This window comes from Carex rostrata, chromosome 24 (genome assembly GCF_964058835.1).
Source record: "Carex rostrata chromosome 24, lpCarRost1.2, whole genome shotgun sequence".
NCBI lineage: Eukaryota > Viridiplantae > Streptophyta > Magnoliopsida > Poales > Cyperaceae > Carex > Carex rostrata.
The window spans coordinates 4197450-4217817 of record NC_135941.1 but is presented as its reverse complement, the minus strand read 5'-3'; the positions used below and the strand labels follow the sequence as shown (position 1 = coordinate 4217817).

Genomic DNA, 20368 nt, shown 5'->3' with positions numbered 1-20368 from the left:
AAGGATATGAAATATTTTCTAGGTGACCATATGCCGAACCTCGGACTTATGAAAATTCAAAGTAATCTGGCCAATATTGTCGGCAAAATTCTTATACCTTTTTTTAACTTATACCTGGGGCCAACTAAGGGAAGAAAAGGTAATCTTAAAGCATGCGTTATAAAATGATCTACAAAAAATACAGTAGGTGAATAACATACCATAATACTCCAAATTATATCTAGGAATCTAATCTGGGACCAACATCCCATGACCTTACAAGACAAAAATCTAAGAGACCATGCATGCAGGCATGCAGCCAAACAAAAAAGAAAAAGCCACCGTCGCACTCACTTGTCACTTCCCTTTCCTGTAAGCAAAGGCAGAGAGACCGGAAGGTGTGAATAAAAAGTTTGAAAGGAGACAATTTTGTGGTGGGCCAGTTATGGCTTTTAGCCTGCCAACTGGTCAAAATAGGCCCAAAATGAATAACTATATTCAGAGAAGACAAACTTTTGTGGGCCAGTTATGGCTTTTAGCCTGCCAGCCGGTCAAAACAGGCCCAAGATGGATAACTGTTTTGTATTTCATGGTGGATTTGTAACCATGCATGCAGTCTGTGGGCCCGGCCTTTTTTTATTCACTTTTTCTCTCCCAAACAGTGAATTGCGTTGCGTCAGGTACTCAGGTTACATAAAATCTTATTCCTATCCACTGTTGCTTACTAGTTACTATATTATTTTTACTATATAGATTTGATCAGGCGGCTCCACATTTAGTTTGACCATGAACTGTACAGAATTGAAATTAGCATCCGAAGCACAGACTCGTCATTCATGGGGCTCAATTTCATATAAAGATCCTCTGAAATATTCATAATAACGTGTACGCCAATGTATAAATTGAATTGGTAGATCGCCATACATAAAAAAAAATTCCTGTCATCGAAAGATCGCCATACATAAAAGGAACCACTTGACATAGTTCTCGTTTAGAAGTTCGAGAATTTTTTTATCAATTCATAAACTCAGGTAGACAGCATTGAGATCATTCGTCAGAAATCTAATTACTAACTAGTCTTCTAAAAAATATCGAGATATTAATCGTATGATTCACCTGAATTGGGCATGCGACGAATTTCGGATTGGTGAAATTATAATATTTATTCAATTCTGAACACTGTCACCCCAAAAATCTATACCCAATCCATCAAGTTATAACGGATGAATTTGGTCGAAAGCGCACTTTCTTAGAAACTTGAAGAATCACGAGGTGTTCTGGATTTTTGTCCTTCTTTGTTTTTATTTGCTGTCTTCTCAACATGGTGTGTTTTTACTAAATCGGTACAGCTTCGATTCTCTACGTATATGATTGTAGTATACAAAATAATACATTGAAACAAGCCATAGTGAACATGTGAAGATGGAACGGTAGTATAATTGGTCAAAAAAAAGTTCTAAAACTATAATTATTCAAAAAAAAGTTCTAACCTTGCTCGTAACTTTCACATTATCTGTGAAAATTTCGAAAAAAAAAAAGTCATGATGCTTACGAAGAATTCGCACAACAACAAATAAGAAAGTTTTCGTGTTGGAATTTATTTTCTGAAAAATACTCAAAATATCATTTATGATCTTTTTAGGTTTTCTGTGTTTTAAGCGAGCCAGCATAAATTATAGTTCGAGGAAGTCATAAAATTTCGTAACTGTTGTCACCATAGGCTACGTTTCATTTTCATTTTCCTTGTCATTATTGTTGCTAATAGTGTAACTATGGTAGCATTCAAATTCACAACATCATCCAAGAAGTTACAGATTCTAATAAACTATGAATCGAATTGAAATCCTCAGCAGATATTTTATAAGATTAAAATTATATCTTCATTATTAAAAAAAAAAAAAAGTTGCAGAGATTTGTCCCATCCAGTACAAAAGAAAGTGAATGACATTCCAAATTTCAGGTCAAGTTATTTTTTTTCTTTTGATACATAAAGGTGGATGACATTATGACCAACTTTTCACACATACAAGAATATCACTCTTTATTGAAGGTTTAAATAGTATTTATTGTGTTATAGCGGAATGATTAAAAAAACGGCGCTATATCCGTATAGCATGAAATAGCATGCTATAGTTTTAATAGCACCATAATTTTTATGATCTTTATATAGCGCGTTATTTATAACATTGCCCTTTATTAATAGATCAAAGACTGACAATTATACTTTCCCTTACCTACTTTTTTATATATTGAAATTACAATTTCTGTTCCATATATATATTTTTTATTAAATTTCAACTCATTTTTTCAACGCGTGCAAGTGAACAGTATAATTACATTGTGTTGTTGTTTACAAAATTTTGTAGCTACGAGAGGTTCGCAAGTGCTTTTTTCTCCTTGAAAACATAACTAAAAAGTTGTGCATATAGGATCAAATCATATAAGTCTCCAAAACATCAAATGTAGAATTGGTATTGATTTCTTCAAAAATATCAGAATTTATTAACTATAGACACTCAAATAAACAAAGACAAAACCGGAACTACAAAATAATGTATGACTAAGATTTGAACCCAAGCTTTTATATAACAAATTAGAATTTTAATTACTAAATTAGAAGCACACATGTGATAATTTATAAAGAGATTAGAACTATATAAAAGCTTTAAAAAAAAATCAATCAAATTTTTATTTTGAAATTACAGAAGTGGCTGAGCACCGTTGGACTATATATAGATGTGCTCCTCAACAAAGAATAATTTCTTTTTAATCTTTTATATTCTTACCATATTTATTCATTGTTAAGCGTTAACTCCTTTTTTGGTTTCATACTAGAAACGAAAAACCATTTCATGAACTTCTATTCAATTGCATTGCATCATTCCAATAAAAAATGATTAGTCTCATCTAACCCACGTCAAATAATAATAAATTAACAACGACAATCTGCATTGAAATATCCAAATCTCCACATCCTTAATTTAGTTTTTCTTGTGTGATCAATTCATTGTGCCTCCAACTAAAACTTTTAGTTTTGAGGCGTGTTAACAATCTTTCGAAGTAAGTTTTCAAAAAAAAAACAATCTTTCGAAGTATTTTCTTTACAGATTTGTTCTAAGCGCGTCACTTCATTTTGTATGTTCATTTTTTTTTTTTTAAAAGAAATTGTATGTTCATTCAAAAGTATGAGTTATATCCAACTTTTTTTATTTTACATCATTTCATGTTTAATGTGATATATATAATTCACACTTGCGACAATGTGATTTGTGAGCAGATCAGGTGTCAATGACACTCTTGTATCTGTTTATCTGATATGTCTTGTATTTGAAAAAAAAAAAGAGATAACGATAAAATTTGTTCTCGTTACTTTACAGAAGACGGATAAAAGTAAATATTTTTGTTATTATCATAACATGTAAGGGTACGGATAAAGACCATTTTTTATTCGTTATCCGATAATATAATTTTCAACAATATAATTATATGTATAGAGAGAGAGAGAATGGCTAATATATAATTATATATATAGAGAGAGAGAGAGAGTGGCTAAGCTCAAACCGTTTTTTTCTAGCTCCCGAAACAAACGAACCGGTTTTCTGATTTTCAAATTCCAAACAGTCGATCCAAACCGTTAGATGTTTAATCTATATTAAAATGTGCTTGAAGACCAAATTTTACATTTTTCGGAATTTGTTTACTATTATTAAGATGGTTTGAAAATCGTTGTTTTTCAACAGTGTAAAATTTTAATAAAAACAACGATTTTCAAACCATCTTAATAAATAGTAAAGAAATTCCAAAAAATGTAAAATTTGGTCTCCAAGTACATTTTAATATATATTGAACGTCTAACGGTTTGGATCGAATGTTTGGACTTTGAAAATCGAAAAACGAGTCTTTTGTTCCGAAAACTAAAAAAAATGTTTTCAGCTAAGTCATTTTTTTTTCTCTCTCTCTATATATATGTATGTATGTATATATATATTTGTATGAAGATGATACATAATATGATAAAGTTTTGTACTTAACTAAAGTTTCATAGTATATATTAGTTGTATTCATTATTATTATTATTTTATTTTTTGTTTTGATAAATATTTTATCAAAAGCAAAATTCAGGATGTCAATGACACTTTTTATCCGTTTATGCGATCCATACCGTATTCGAAAAGACATTTTAATAAGATTTTCTTTTTGTTAATTTGTCGAGTACGATAATTTTTTTTTCGTTATCATAATAATTATGGATATAAAAATAATTTCATCTTATCCGTATTGTACCCGTTGAGAACTCTATTGGTGAGCTAAAAATGTGGCTTTTGATCTGGATATAAAAATGATTTCACCTTATCCGAATGATTCTACTCTCCTCTCCCCACCCTCCCTCCCCTCTACCCTCTTCCGGAGGAATTCGGATCCCCTCAAGTAACTCAATTTTTTAGTTTTGATTATGGACCGAATTAATCCGAGTTTTTGATCAGACGGCCCGGATAAAAAAATAAAATATTGAATTACTTTGATTTGAGATACGGACTCCTCCCGGAGCACGTTTTAACAGGAATAATTATATGTTTGGTGCATACAACACAGGAGTACAGATTTGAAAGGAAATCTCAAAATCGAGAAAGACTGTTGGAACCTTTCGGCCTCTGTTTTTAATGGCGGTGCTCGTGGAGGCACAGTATTCACTGTTCGGGATCTGGTGCCTTTTTTTGAAAAGTCACTTTGGACCACACCCTGAAAAATTGGCGCAAGAAAGCACACCAACAGTGGGTGATCATTGCTTACAAAATTTAAGAAACTTCTTTGCAGAAAGCCCCCCGGACTTTCATTAATTAAGATAAATGCGAAGTGCCTTCACTATTGTAAATCTACATTTTCAGATCTCCACAAAAAAAATTGAAGTGAGGTAAAATTTGACTTTGGAATCCGAACTGTTCGATCATAATCCGAACCAATTCGGATCAGTTTAAGGATTAATTGGCCCAAGAAAGCAAGGATGGATCTAGAATTTTCGTTAGACAGGGACAAAAAAATATCGAATCGGGTTTAAATAGCTAATCGGAATTAAACCCATTAACTAATTAGATATTCGATAAAAAAAAACAATGCTTTGACTTATATTTGATTTTAACACTAAATTTAATCCGAATTGCAAATTAAATATTCAGAGGGGGTAAAAAAATTTTCAAAGAGAGACAAAGTCGATCAGTACACTAAAACTTAAAATCCAGGAAAGACGACTACCCCTCCTATTACATGCTGGGTCCGTCCCTGCTAGAAAGCTCTTTAACAGTGATGATTGCTTAAGCCTTAACCTGAGAATATTCTTTGCAAAATGCCTGCTAAGTGTCTCGAATTGAAAGCAATGTAAAATTTGAGTTTGACGGATTGTTCGATCATAATGGGAGCTAATTCAGATCAATTTAAATATTTACGGATTGCTTTAAAGTTTAAAATGACACATTTTAACAATATTGTCCAGGTTCAAACTCAAATTTTAAACTACTTTACTGTTAGAATACCAACTTTTTAAGTACTAATTAAGTGACTACATTATTGCAATTTACATTTTCATGTGCAGCATTTAACATATTTGCGCTTTTAATAAATCTTGATTTCAATTATACAACCAAACACGAATTTATGCGAAAAACTGTATGGATCTGATATATTAAACAGCTTGAAAAGATTGGTCTCCTCTGTAAATTTCTCATTGTTCTTTCTTTTTGTAAATATGGAAATAATGAGCAAGTTGAGTACTTGACCCACCTCAGGCAACCAATTCAAGCGAATGGGTCCATGCTGAGGTTCGATCTGACCATTAATTCAGAATGAGGAAATGGGCCCATGCTGATGTTCAATCATGACCATTAATCAGAATCAACGTACAATTCCAGCCCCTGGATCGGAGCGTCAGGATTGATAAGTGGACCCATGTATGCACCCGTAATGTAGGGAAGTCAGCAACTGAATTCCCGGTATATATTCAGATCCACTGTTCAATTCTACGGATTGTTTTTCTGTGGCCATGGTCATGCTTCTATGGGTGTGGTTGTACCCCAAATAATCAGGTGAGTCCTTATCCCCCAGGTCGAGAGTTTGATTTCCCCTCACGAACCTTGGTAGCTACTACCAAGTTTTCAAAAAAAAGAGTTTGTATCCCCCCAAGTACCTGATTAATTCCATTCAGGCTAAACTCAATCTGGTAGTTGTTGAGGCTAGAGGAGATCTGCTTTGAGATTCGTGCCAAGTGAAATGAGTGATCCAGATTCACCACTTGCACCTCAGGTACCTAGGGTGATGCAGATTCTCCATTATTTGGGGATTCAGGTTCAAGCAAGAATTTGAATTTAATTAGATGAATTCATTTAATATTAGCAAGTTATCCACGCAATGCAGTGGATGATGTTACAATTACCAGTGTTGTAAATAACGGTATGCGCTTGTCGGACAGACATGATACCGTCAAGCAATTAATTAGAAATAATTGGGAATAGTTGGACATAATCGGAAATAATCAGCCAATTATTTGAAAAAATTCGTAACAGTCAAACCGCCAACAATTAATCAGCCTAAAAAGACATTTTTTACGACACTGATATTTACAGTCATTCCTGTCAATTTGTTCCAAACTATCTATACCTACCTAATGTACGTGCTCATCTTATTGTGAAAATAAATTAACCTGACAAAATGTTGAGATTTTCTATATTGAACCCTCTATGGAGTATTCTAGCTATATGATCTCAAGAAAATATCTTTATGATAATGATGCTGTTAAAAAAAATTATGAACTTTTTTCAGAATCATAATCATTTCGAATGAACATCAAATTGCATGGGTTTATAATTAATTATGAATGCATGATTTCTAAATTTAATTGAAATACACGTGTCTATGGGTCGTTCTTAATATATTAATTTAGATAGCTAAGTATGCATTTACCCTAGCTTCATTCTCGATGATTTAAATGCATGTATTTGTATATAGTTATGAAGTTGTCAAATAGTTAAAATTATGAGCAAAGGCTCGGGTGCTATGGATAGCATAAGGTTATCTGTGCTACGGCTTCAAAAATATATTGTATAAACTTCAAACTTATGTTTAAGTAGCTCAATAAAAAGAACTTGCCTCTGGTCTAGTGGCAAAGGCACATGGCTCCCATATGGGAGGTCATAGGTTCGAAACCCACAAGTGGGGAAATCTTCTATAATATACATAGGAGTTTGAAAATGTGTTAGGTGGCTTGATCTCCAACCCATAATTTAAAAAAAAAAAAAAAGTAGCTCAATAAATTAGTTATAGAATAAACTTGTAGAATACTAATTTCTATTATTTTTGAAAAAATAGTAAAAATTAGTATTTTACAAGTTTATTATATAAACAATTTATTAAGCTACTTAAATTGAAATTTGAAGTTTATATGATATGTTTTTGAGACCGTAGCACGAATGACCCAATGCTATTCATAGCACCCAAGCCTTACTCTAAAATTATATTACAAATATTTGCATTTGAAATCTAATAGTTCAAGAGGTAAAATATAATTTAATTATTAGAATTATTTTCTGAGGTTTAAATCTTGGTCCAGTATATAATATCAAAAGAAGCTTCTGATTCTTCTCCGTAATTAAAAAAAAATTATCCCTGCATTCATTCGCACTTCATACAGCCTGTACTGGTATTTTCAGCAAAATACGGTGCTCGAGCAAATCTGACGAAGTAATTTAAGAGCAAGTACGACTTTTTGGCTTATTTTGCTTATCTACAACTACAAGACTACAACTTACGAGGAAAAGTGCAGATTCCAACTGGGTCCTTCCTCTCGCATTAAATTACCAGCCTTCCAAATTAATTCGTGTGCCAAAAAGTTCAAAGTCTTTCCAAGAGCTCTGGGGCTCTGGGCCTAAAAAGGGATTACTGATACAAAAAGTTCAAATTGGTTTTTGTTTAATCTGTACTCCGATGCAAGAAGCAGCTTGATTATTTATTCTGGTCTAGAGCATGAGCTTGTTAATTCAACCGACGAATTAGTATTTAACAGAAACACTTTGGGAAAAATAAAAGAACTAATGTTAACTTTTTATAGAAATTTCAAAATTATTCGGATATTAAGAGAAATTGCCGAACGTCCTCTAAGAACTTTCTGGACATATCAACCTTTCGGTTGTGATTTTTTCAGATTATGAAATATTGTAGGAGAGTTTGGAGGATGAAGAGAAAAGGATTTAAAGATAAACTTTAGACGGTGAATATTTAAAAGATAAAGGCTTTGATAGGTACACATTTATTTTTGCCAATTTATTATCATACTGACGCCAGTGTCATCGAATTAATTATTACTACACATGGCCTCATGAGGTAGCAATAGCATCATAGAATGCAACTCTAATAAAAGATCAAATAGCCATTTTTTCATCATAGGAAGTTAAGAAGGGATCTTACAAAAGCCTGTATACATTTTTGTATATACAGCAGCTAGGTACCTGTGACCTTGTATTAGACCCTTACACCTTTGCCAATATACAGTTATGGTCACAGGACATAATAGTACAGTTTCTTCAATGAAATAATCAAGTGCTACATAAATAATGGGTCTCTGATATGATGTGATGACGAAATCTTCTGACAGACTTTTGATTGCTTCTGACTTTAAAACAAGGTAAAAGTAAAGTAAAAATTTTAACCCTGCTCCCCTCGTGATTTGATTTGAACCTTAGTCTTTAGACCTCAGTGCATGTGATATTTTATTCTCCAGTTATATTTTTCTTGTGAAAGAAAGGAAGGAAGCATTGGCATTTCTATCTAGATCCAATACTTGTGTTAAATACTTAAATATATCTTTTGGGATGCCACATAAAGTTGTTGCAATATCTGTTGGGGCTTTGAATATGTTTACCAAAAAGCAATAGTTATGATGTTTATAGAAGAACAACTATGATGATATAACTTTAATGGTAATTGATCTTTTCAGGTAATGATTCTTTTTTTTGCGGGAGGGTATTTGCCTGCGGAAATAATGATCATGAATTTCATTTATTTTTCAGAACGAATTATATAAAAGGATCTAAGCATGTAGTAATAGTCGTATTAATTTTGAAGAGGCAAAATGAAATTAAAAATTAACATACAGTTCCATTAAGGGCATGTTCGGATGTAATTCCGAAAATACTGTTCACGTGGAAAAAAAAAATTCACTCAGACTGAATTTTTTTTTCCCACGTGAACAGTAAATTTTAGTTCAAACTTTGTCTATTCCCGTTCCTATTCTCATTCCCACTGTGCAGCCGAACAGGACCTTAATTGACCTCTTGTAACATTATTGAATACAAAATATATAGAGTAAAGCTAGCGTGTGACATGCTCACCAATAAAGTTTGGTGAGCATAACTCCAAAAGTATATCGGATCGACGTCAAATGTCAAATCCAAACCGTTGAAATCCATGTACTTCATGAGTGATGCATATACATGCAAAATTTTGAAAGTTTCGAGTTTATTTGCTACACGGTCAAGTGGTCAAAGAAATAATAAAAATTGAATATATAAAATAACTTATAATAAAATGTTCATTTCTTTGACCACTTGACTGTGTAGCAAATAAACTCGAAACTTTCAAAATTTTGCATATATATGCATCACTCATGAAGCACATGGATTTCAACGGTTTGGATTTGGCATTTGACGTCGATCCGATATACTTTTTGAGTTATGCTCACCAAACTTTCTTGATGAGCATGTCACACGCTAGCTTTACTCAAATATATATACCAACAAAAATATATACAACAAGATCCATATGTCTGGTTCAGACCTCCTTGATTCTATTCTGGTTTGATTTGGATTCTTTTGCTATGTTCCTTGATTCTTTTTGCTATGTTATTGATTCTATTCTGATATACGCGTTTTGTTTTGTTTTTTTGATATATGCTCTTTGTTGGTGTAGATGTTGTTGTTTTTGGTGCTTTCAGGGTTTTATTTTTGTTTGGCAACGTGTTTCTAATGTAATAATCAGAATATTATTATCAGTTATTTGGAGGGATTTTAGAAAATTCATATAGTTTCTAGTGAAATCGGTGAACTATGACTACTTTCTTAAAAAAATATACATATATATTGATCCGGTGTGCACATTATAATATAGTATTGATGTCGTCAGATTTTATATTCACATAGCAATTTAATTTGAGAACATAAAAATATAAGGCCCTGTTCAATTGTCAGGCGGAAACAAAAACGGAAAGGGGTCCAATTTGAATGACCGAAGCACTGTGTGCATGGGAACAAATAATTCTCTCTGAGTGAATTTTTTTTTCTCACGAAAACAGTGAATGGTAGTACAGAACCTAAAGGTGGTGTTTGACAATATCACTACACATCAGAGCACTGGCCATATTCAATATACTTCACAGTATAATAATTCGGTAATTTTTTTGTATAAAAAGAAAACGAAAAATACAAGCAATCTCTTGATTCCCAGTAACTCTGCTAGATAAATGGTTTTGGTTCTCCTTATCCTCTCAAATTATTATACATATTTTATTGAAAGGTTTCAGAGTTCAGACAGATATAGAATAACAATTTTAGACTGAATGGTGCAGATTAAATCTATGTTGTATTAAGATAATTGGTCAGAATGAAAAAGTAAAAAGCACATGTATGGACTGAGTAGATTGAATCATTCAATATAAAATAAAAGAAGAGACCATTCCTTGCTGAACTGACAACAAAACTTTAATCTGACATTATCTTCCTTCCCAATATTAATTAAAACCAATTAAAAGATAAAAACTAATTCTTAGTGTTTAATCTTAATTCTTATTTGGAGTAGGGGTAAAATGTTTCAATCACATTTCACATTTTTAACTATGTTTTAAAAATTTAAATAGTCAATTTAAATTGCTTGTCATAATCTCCGTATTAAATTGTGATTGGAGATCAACTTTTATATTTTTTTTCATTTTTTTTACTATTTTTTAGAAAGATAGAAAAATATTATTTCTTGAAAGATTCTGAACCTCAAAAAATAATTATTTTATATCTATCTAAAAAGAATTCTCCAATTACATTTTAACATGAAAATTATGTAGACAGCTCATATCAACAGTGGTTTTAAAAACAAAAATTAAAACATAGGTAATAATTGATACACAAAAATAACGAAACATTTTAACCCTACTATTTCCATTTTTTCGTCTCTGGCTTAAAATTCTATTTAAACTGTGCCGTGTGGGGTTCATCTTTCCTGTGTTACATTACATATATCGTTGGGTCTGGAAATATCGAGGGCTCTGGCGAAAATATTCTCCTGTTTACAGCAAAGCATCAAAACTTTACTTTTCAACCCCCAATAAAATTTCGCAATCAATCTTTTCTTAATTCCAGTCCCAGGCTCCTAGCAATGTTTCTGCAATGGCTCTGCAAAATAATGCACGATTTCTCAGAACACCATTTATAGAATCTACGAGCGCAGGTTCTTCAAACGTGCAAAGCAAAATTAGCAAACTGATCTTGATTTTTATTAGATTTATCAAGATATTATCACAAATCTCCGCAATCTAACAACCAAAAGTAGGGCTGCACAAAAAATTCGTAGTTGGTGATTCGATTCGAGTTTGATTCAAAAAAGTTTGTAAAAAATTCGATTCGAAATAGTTCGAAATTAATTCAAATCAAATTCAAACTAGATCTGGTTCGTTCGAAATAGATTTGCGAACTATTCTAGTTCGAATCTCAAAGTAACGTGAACCGTCGATTTTCGCTGATGACTTAAAAGTTAAAACATAAAGCCGCTCAGCCATGAGTCATAACTCTCGCTCTCAGTTCTAAAATACTATACAACTTTCACCTGTCGCTTTCATAAAAGATTCAAAATTAAGTTCATAAAAAAATCAATTCAAAATTAATTCAAATCAAATTCAAACTAGAATAAATTCGATTCGGTTCGTTTGCAGCCCTGCTACAAAAGCAGCAAAAATTCCGCCTTGAAGTATAGCAATTACAATGACTCTTTAAACTGAACAGATAACTCAATACCATACAAATTTTAGAGTAAACATAAATAAATAAGCAGTGGCGATGATTCCAATGCACACCACAAAGTACCCCATCCTCTTTTTTTTGTACTTATTATGTTTTAAATTTTGAAACTCAAATGCTGGATCCAACCGTTTAATCTTATTCAATTTCGTGAGAGATTCCTCACCGTACCATTTTATGATTTTTAAATTTATTTATACTAAATTGTACATTTTACCTTTTTTCAGAATCGTTTTACTATTTTTTATTAGGTACAAAAAACTACTTTCGAATGGTCTAATATCTTTAGATCCAATGATTTAATACCTATTTAAAAAAATAGAAAAAACTTTCTAGAAAATATAAAATTTGACATTCAAACACATTTTCATATGAAGAACATGATCAACGGTTCAGATCGACTATTTAGACTTTTTTATTTTAATGAAAATTCGTAAGTAATTGTTAAACTTTGGAGATAAAGACATGAATCTGTTGTACAGACCTGAGTGTGCTCTTATTTTTTTTAGTAGATTTTGTGTTATCTACGTATATACCCAAATAAAGAATAAAAAGATTTTGATATTACGACTAAATTAATCGTCCCGGTGTTGTTGATTGGAGTTTCGAGATTAAGTGGAGACATTTTTTGTTTAAGAGAAAAAAGCAAAAATCCGTTTCATATATTGAAACCGGTAGGAAACATTTATTGTAAATATTTAAAACTAAAAAAGAAAAAGAGCGAACTAATTTCTATTCCAAACATCATCCATATTTCTTCATCACTATAATATCACATTGCGTAATCTGTATGCTATGAAATACACGATCATAATTTAAAATGCGCCATAACTAAATGAACATAGTATTTTAAGAAAATATTTATTTGTGTGTTATTAATGGCGGTTATAATTTTGCGGTTATTAATCACTAGGGAAGACGAGATTATCAATGTACTTTCACTATCAAGTTCCTCTCAAACATGGGCGGATCAAAAAGGAATTGGGGGTAGGCAAGTGTTTATCTTTGAATTTGAATTTTTATTTTCAATTTAGTACTAATTGTTCAGTGTGTCTACTCCTGGTCTGAACCAGTCTGATTCTTGAACCGATTCCTTCCGTGCTTTGCTCGATTTTGCATATTTTGTTTTTTTTTATGACTGGAATGCTCTGTTTCGTAAATATAATTAGGAAGAAGAAGAAAATAAGAAATATCTAACGTAGAAATCTATAATTATGATTCGATGAGCTTGAATCCAATTAGCTATTTAATTTCAATTAGTGCACTGCCTTGGCATAAATCCTAGATATGCTCCTCCTCTCAAAGAATTGCAAAACGAATTATTTGAGTCAACACGTGCTTCCATTCTTTGTAGATTTAATTATTTTTCCATGCTACATCTTTCCTTGAAAAAAAAAAATTAGAATCCAGATTCATGTAGGATAGATTATTAGATTTACTTATCTAAAACAAAGATTTATTATCTAAGATTCCCCTGAGACCTTAGCCATTATGATTTGACCAGTGGCAGTGGATGATATTTGGATTTAAAGAAAGTTTTAAAAAAGGCCTGAGAAGATTCCATTTCATTTCTCACCTTTCACCATCACTACCTGTCTCTTGTCACTTTTGCACTTTAGTCCCTCCTCGTGAACCCTCCTTTTTATCCTATAATAATAATAATAATAATTAGCCTGTCTTTAAAACCTTTGTCCTTTTCCCACCTCCTATAAACACCACTATCATCTCAGCTATTCTTTACTGCATCACACACACACCCACACGGACTCGCACGCACAAGCGCAGAGATAGAGAGATGGATGGTGTGAGCAATGGCGATTCCTTTCTGAGACAGCTAAGTGTCAATGGAGGTGAAATGTGGGACAATTGTTCCATCTCTTCACAGTACAAGTCAACGAGGGGTTCAAAGAGATGGGGCAAGAAGAGAAGAGGTAGAGAGAATGCAAAAGTGGGGTGGAGCAAAGTGGAAGAGGTGGGAAAGAAGAGGGTTATGGTGGTAATAGATCAGAGCAGCGGTGCAAAGCATGCCATGATGTGGGCTCTCACGCATGTAACCAACAAGGGAGATTTGTTAACACTAATTCATGTTATGGGGAAAGAGAGAGGAGTAGGTGATGAAGCCCATTCTTTAGTCAATTCTCTTGGGTCTCTTTGCAAGGCTTGCAAACCTGAGGTACCAAACTGCACTTTTTTAATTAGATTTTTAAGTTGCTTAACGCCTTAATTTTTTTTTTTTTTGGGTTTTTTTTATGGGTAAATGGAGAAATTATTGCATGATCAGAGTATAAGAAAACTTGGCTTCTGTGTTTTAAGTTGTATAAAATTATAGCAAATATGTAAAGGTCCTTTTTTGCAAAGGTCCTTTGCAATTAAAATTTATTTTAAATTCCTTTTTTGCAAAGGTCCTTTTAAAAAGAGACGCAGGAATGAACTTTTCCTGTGCTGTCAGCTCAGCAGTGTGATTATCCAGGGGGAATCTAATTCCCCCCAACAAAAAGTAAAAAATGAAGACAAAAAATAAATAAATAAAAGAACCATAATAATTTGTTGGGATGATCTTGAAGTTTTAATTTGATTTGGTAATTTTCAGGTGGAGGTGGAAGCATTAGTGATCCAGGGACCAAAGCTAGCAACTATTCTTAGTCAAGTAAAGAAACTGGAGGTGTCCGTTCTCGTCTTGAGTCAGTACAAACCCTCTCCTTTCTGTTGGTATGATTCTCTTTTAGATCTGTTCTATTCTTTATGTAATTATGGGTGTTTTTAAAACATTTCGAAAGATTAAAAACAACGGTAAGTAATTATGTTCGATTACCTAAGCTGAACCATTCAATTGCATAGAAAAATTAAATCTCCGACCATGTCTCTACAGTAAGATCTGTATATTTGTACCTTTAAATATTATGAAATACAAGTTATTTGCTAACACTGACAGAGAGGTTACTAGAGCACATCAGAGAAACCATTGTTTGGTCAGAATCTAATTTAATAAGCTCTGTTACCCATTTATTTCACTGAAGTTTACTATTTTACCATAATAGACCGATTCATTGTAACAGTTGTCCCTGCCTTAATTTCTATTGAAAGCAATTTAACATAAAGGACAAGAGTTTATTACAAATAGTCCAATATGACAAATATGGCATAATTTTGCACAAGCACACAACAACATACATATACAATGGTCTAAAATAAAATGTATATATATTTTTTTATCTTAAGCTTAAAAAAAAAACTAATTTTTCTTCACTCAAGACTTGCTATCAAATTGTTTGGTATACATTATATATTTATTTTTCCTGTTGCATATGAATGTGCAGTTGGATAAACAGCAGCAAAGAAGAGTTTGTGGAGGAATGCATAAACAGAGCAGAGTGCCTTACTCTTGCCGTGAGAAAACAGAGCAAGGGAGTAGGTGGTTACCTGGTCAGTACTAGGTGGCAAAAGAACTTCTGGCTATTAGCTTAAATATTTATTAAATGAAACAGTAATAAAAAGTAATTAAATTTTCTGATATGTTAACTAATCTGGTTTAATATTATGTTTGTGATTATTAGCTTGTGTTAACCCGCCCTTAGGGTACAATTGAACAGACATGTTTGTTTTTTTGTGTTGTCTTTTATTGTGATATGTTCACTGTGGTGCTTGTGAGTTATCTGTTGTGTGATGTACTGATGTGCATGTTTGTCCTTGTGTACTTGAAAATATGTTTTGTTTGTTTTATGCACGGTCTATTATAAGCCCTTGTTATTGGATGGATTTGTAGCATTTTAATAAAAATAAAGTTAAACATAGCGATAAAATCATCATATTTGCATTTGTTTTTAACATTTTAGCCCAAACAAACAACATTTTTACAAAGAAATCAGTATAGTGAAATGGGTCCGTATTTTCTAGGAATGTAAATTCATCAATGACAGAATTTTACATCAACATAAAAAATATTATCATTGACATGTTTCGAATTAATTTACATTTAAAGACATACGTTCATTATTATTTTTTAAATGCTTCATATAAGAAAATAACATGGATTTCATTAAGTTTATTCACTCATTCTTGTTGGATCACTTTTAGACTAGTTAAAGCATTTTTAAGCATTACCTTTTTTCTTTTACAAATTTGAAGTAGAGCATCAGCTCCCTTTTTTATTTTTATTTTGGATCAACCTCAGCGGAGATGCATTATATCTCAATAGCATGATTAAATAAATCAATTAACTTTAGGTTAACCACATATTAAATTCATCGTTATTTTAATGCTGCGCGAATATTAAGGATATAAACTTGTATTATGTGCAAAATGTTGTTTCAAAAGAAAGAGTAACTAACGGGAGAACTGTCGACCTTGCATCTGACGCTAGCTCATACTTTTTTGCGTCGTTCTCTGTTTATGAATGTGATAATTTTTTTTTTCAAGCTTTTCTTTTCTTAATAAAATATTTAGGGCTGCTAATGATTAAGATTCGGCTCAAACTCGACTCGTCAATTGTAGCCCAATGATTCGGCTCTTAACTCGGCTCATTTTTGAAAGAAAAAGCTCGGCTCGACTCGGCTCATTCTCAAAAAAGCTCGGCTCGACTTGGCTCATGAAAGAAAAAGCTCAACTCGGCTCACGAGTCGGCTCGCGAGCCGACTCATATTTTTATTCTTAAAGAATGATGCTATTAGCATCCATCCGTTTATCGTCAGCAGATTTTTTTATTTGTAGCTTTAGAGAAACAAAAAAATTAAAAATTTCGGAAAATTTAAGGAACGCAATGTCATTTTCACCGCAGACGGCTCAATTTTTTATTTATTATAAATATGTTTTTAGTTCAGAGGGTAGAAATAAAAAAAAAATATATACTTTTAAAACAGATAATTTAGTTGCTTAGTACAAGATATGAACAATGTCTTGTGATTTTTATAGGTATGATGATAAATTTATTATATATATTATACTTATAATCTTAAATTTAACGTTTATCTTATTTTCCTGTATGTCAGAAATATCGAGATAATTTATTTACAAGAGATCACTTCCATTTAGATTAAATCAAACTTAATTAGTACAAAAAAATGTTTTATGAAATAATAATTCATAGTATAACAAAACATGTCTAAACTAATATCAATCAATTAAAATTTGACTCAAGAATATCATTCACAAATTATTTAATACATGTATATCTCCGTTTGCCATAACCTGTATATCTCTGTTTGCCAACATATTTTGAACCCAAGATCATTGAATACACGCGCAATTGATACCAGATATGGCTTGGTCATCATAAAAATGTTATATAATGAGTAAATTAACAAACTAATCAGTAATCTCAAATAGTCATCATAAAAAATTAACTAGTAATCCACATAAAAAATTAACTAGTAATCCACAGAAAAAAACAAAATAACCAACAATCTCTCCAAATCAAATTATAATATCCCAAAAAACATTCACATAAAACAAATTATGAAATAGTCAGATCCAATATGAGAAGAAGAGATAAAACTAAATCAACTAAATTAAAGTTCATAACTTAAACAAAGAAAAACTTCTTAGCAAATACCACCGCCATTCTTCTAGCATATCAGAAACTTCAGAGCAAATACCACCACCATTCTTCAACCTAACCCAAAATCAATTGTATTTTATTAGTTAGACCCTTGATCTTGTCCCAACCGAACCTAAAAAGAGCAGTTCATTATCGTCCTAACCTAAGTGTGTTGTTTATAAACTAAATATCGCTTGTAAAAGATACATGCGAATCTAATGCTTCAAACTCCTCCATCAATAGCCCACTTCCAGCCTTAAAGACCTTTACACAATCATTCCTTAAAGTCTGACGTCCAACAGCTCTGTACTCGGGTCTCAGTGACCTCATTGCTGGTTCCCAAAACCGACTTTCAATTACCGAAAACGGTATTTCAGCATCTATGAAAAGCATTGTCATAAGATCACGGGTCAACTCGGGATCAAATTTAGCTGAAGGAAGGAGATCATCTCTTTGGCCTAATGTGAACAAAACCCTTTCTTCTTCATCGATCTTTTTGCATGTTTTTTCGATATGGCGCTTCAAATGAGTAGTCCCTATGCCAGGACCGATACTCAACTTCTTCTTACAATGCTTGCACACGGCCTTTTCTCCGACTTCATCAAAATGATTCCACGCAATTGATTTTCTCTTTTTTGATTGACCGATAGTCAACTCATTTCCTACAATGCTTTGAGAATCCCCGATCTCAGGGTTTGTTTGGGAGTGAGTTTGAGACATTAACTGTACAAAAAAAAATCATCTCGTTAGAAATAAAGCCATCTAACCTTCAAAAAAAAAACTACAAATTAAGAACTACAAATTGAGAGTGAATCTGAGCCATCTGTTTCAATGGTGTGTGTAAAGGACCATCCAGTAGAAATCAAATTCCTTTTTTTGCTTATTATTTGGTCTAGGAGGTTGTTTGTGAAATCTGGAACAAAAAAAAACCTGACAGTGGTATAGAATACAAGGTCATTGTCAATATGATTACGAAATTACCCTCAATTCAAGTCCATCAGTTGAGTTTCATGCTGGTTCTAAATTTAAGCGCAAGGGGAAAAATAGTCAAATCTGTACAAAAATTGAATTCTGTGTACTGTGTTTCTTCATTCTGACACTTTTTCATCATAAGTTAGCTAACTGTACAACTTCCACAAATTAGAGAAAGATCAGGAAACTATATAAACCTCTATATAAAGCTTTAATCAGAGAGACATAAATATAAGCACAAAGCTGGATAACACATAACTCAAAATCAGACAGTTCGTAGAGAGAAATTTGACAGAAATATGCTAGCAAGCAATACCCTTTTGAGTTTACACACTTTACTAACCTTGAATTTCACCAGTCTTCAAGCAATTGCTTTTCAAGTTCCCCTTGCCAAATCACCTCTCCCTTTGCACACGGCCTTTTCTTCGCCTTCAATTAACAAAGACATGCTTTAGAAATAACTCAAATTACAAGTCACTCACTCCCAAGCACATAACAATTTAGGGTTACTCAAAATCACTTATACGGCTGTGGTTCACTGATATGGTGTTGGTTCCCATAAATGTGGGTTAACAAGCATTTGCCTGATTATTCACAATTCACCTTTGACAGTGCAAAGAAGACTCCGTTAACCTATCTACACAATTGTCTAATCATGCTTCAAATAACCCTTAATTTGCTAATAATTGGACAATTGAACACAAAGAAGCCAACAAAAAATAAAAAGAAGTTGTTCTGGTACTGGAACACAAGTTGTTCAACAAAAAATAAAAAGAAGGCAAAATAATATCAGTTCACCTTACCATGTTCCTGGAACACAAGTCGTTCTGGTACTGGCAAAACAATATCAGTTCACCTTACAAGAATAACTCAAATTAATTCAATTTTCAGTAAAAATAAATTGAAATAGAGTAGACAAACCTCTAGCTTTGTTGCAGATTTCTGAGTATAAACCACACAAAACCCACAAAAATTCACCCGCTTTCTTCCAGAAATTCCAAGATTTCTGGAGCGAGAGATAACTGCGAGAGAGACGGAGAGAGCCAGAGAGGAAGAGTTCACGAGCCGCTCTAGTCAGAGAGAGAGCGAGGGAGAGAGACGGAGAGAGCGAGAGAGAGAGAGAGAGAGAGAGAGAGAGAGAGGAAGAGATCCAGAGAGAGAGAGACGGAGAGAGCCAGAGAGCGCTCTACGGAACTGAACTGAGCGAGAGGCGAACTCGCGATGAGCCGAGCCGAGCCTATTAACCAAATAGTTTTAAAATATGAGTCGAATCACGAGCCGGCTCGCGAGCTCACGAGTCGAGCTGAATCGAATCAAGAATTTACATGAGCCGAGCTGAGCCGAGTTTTCTTTTTCAAAAAACGAGCTGAGCTGAGTTTGAGTTTTTTTCAGCTTTGAGTCTAATTCATTATGAAATATTGAGCCGCTCAACTCATTGATTCGTGAGCCGGCTCGACTCATTAGCAGCCCTAAAAATATTGTAGACTTTTCGCGTTCTAGTTTAACAAAATGACAGCTTACATTCGTCAAAATATTTGTCGGCGTGACTTTATAAAGCCATTATATCAATAATCAATAACAAATTTGACATTTGAACAGTTGATCTCGATCTCCATCACGAGCTAAGTATTTACATTCCAATCTTATTCTTTTGTAAGTTACTCTTATATAAGATTAAGCAATGAGAAACTTTTTTATCGGATGAACGCACCTATTAATTTATTTTATAACATCTCTTTATCTAATACAGTACGTTCGTTTTGAGATAGAAACACCTAAGAAAGCGTTACAAACCGAAAGCAGGAATAAGTAGAATAGCTAGGATAGTGAAAATTTGATA

General features: G+C 32.7%; 2 protein-coding genes across 2 annotated transcripts; one reads left to right on the top strand and one right to left on the bottom strand.

Annotated features, from left to right (window-relative positions):
- Positions 1 to 13719: 13719 nt before the first annotated feature.
- LOC144575629 (Adenine nucleotide alpha hydrolases-like superfamily protein) lies at positions 13720 to 15744 on the top strand. Its single transcript, XM_078325836.1, has 3 exons — positions 13720 to 14196; positions 14614 to 14732; positions 15341 to 15744. The coding sequence occupies exons 1-3, from the start codon at positions 13819 to 13821 to the stop codon at positions 15486 to 15488; spliced, it is 645 nt and encodes a 214-aa protein (XP_078181962.1). The 5' UTR covers positions 13720 to 13818; the 3' UTR covers positions 15489 to 15744.
- A 1995-nt stretch (positions 15745 to 17739) lies between these two features.
- LOC144575982 (zinc finger BED domain-containing protein RICESLEEPER 4-like) lies at positions 17740 to 19561 on the bottom strand. Its single transcript, XM_078326255.1, has 2 exons — positions 19450 to 19561; positions 17740 to 18279 (listed from the first exon to the last, which is right to left on the bottom strand). Exon 2 carries the CDS (start codon positions 18274 to 18276, stop codon positions 17740 to 17742), a length of 537 nt encoding a protein of 178 aa, XP_078182381.1. The 5' UTR covers positions 18277 to 18279; positions 19450 to 19561.
- Positions 19562 to 20368: the final 807 nt, after the last annotated feature.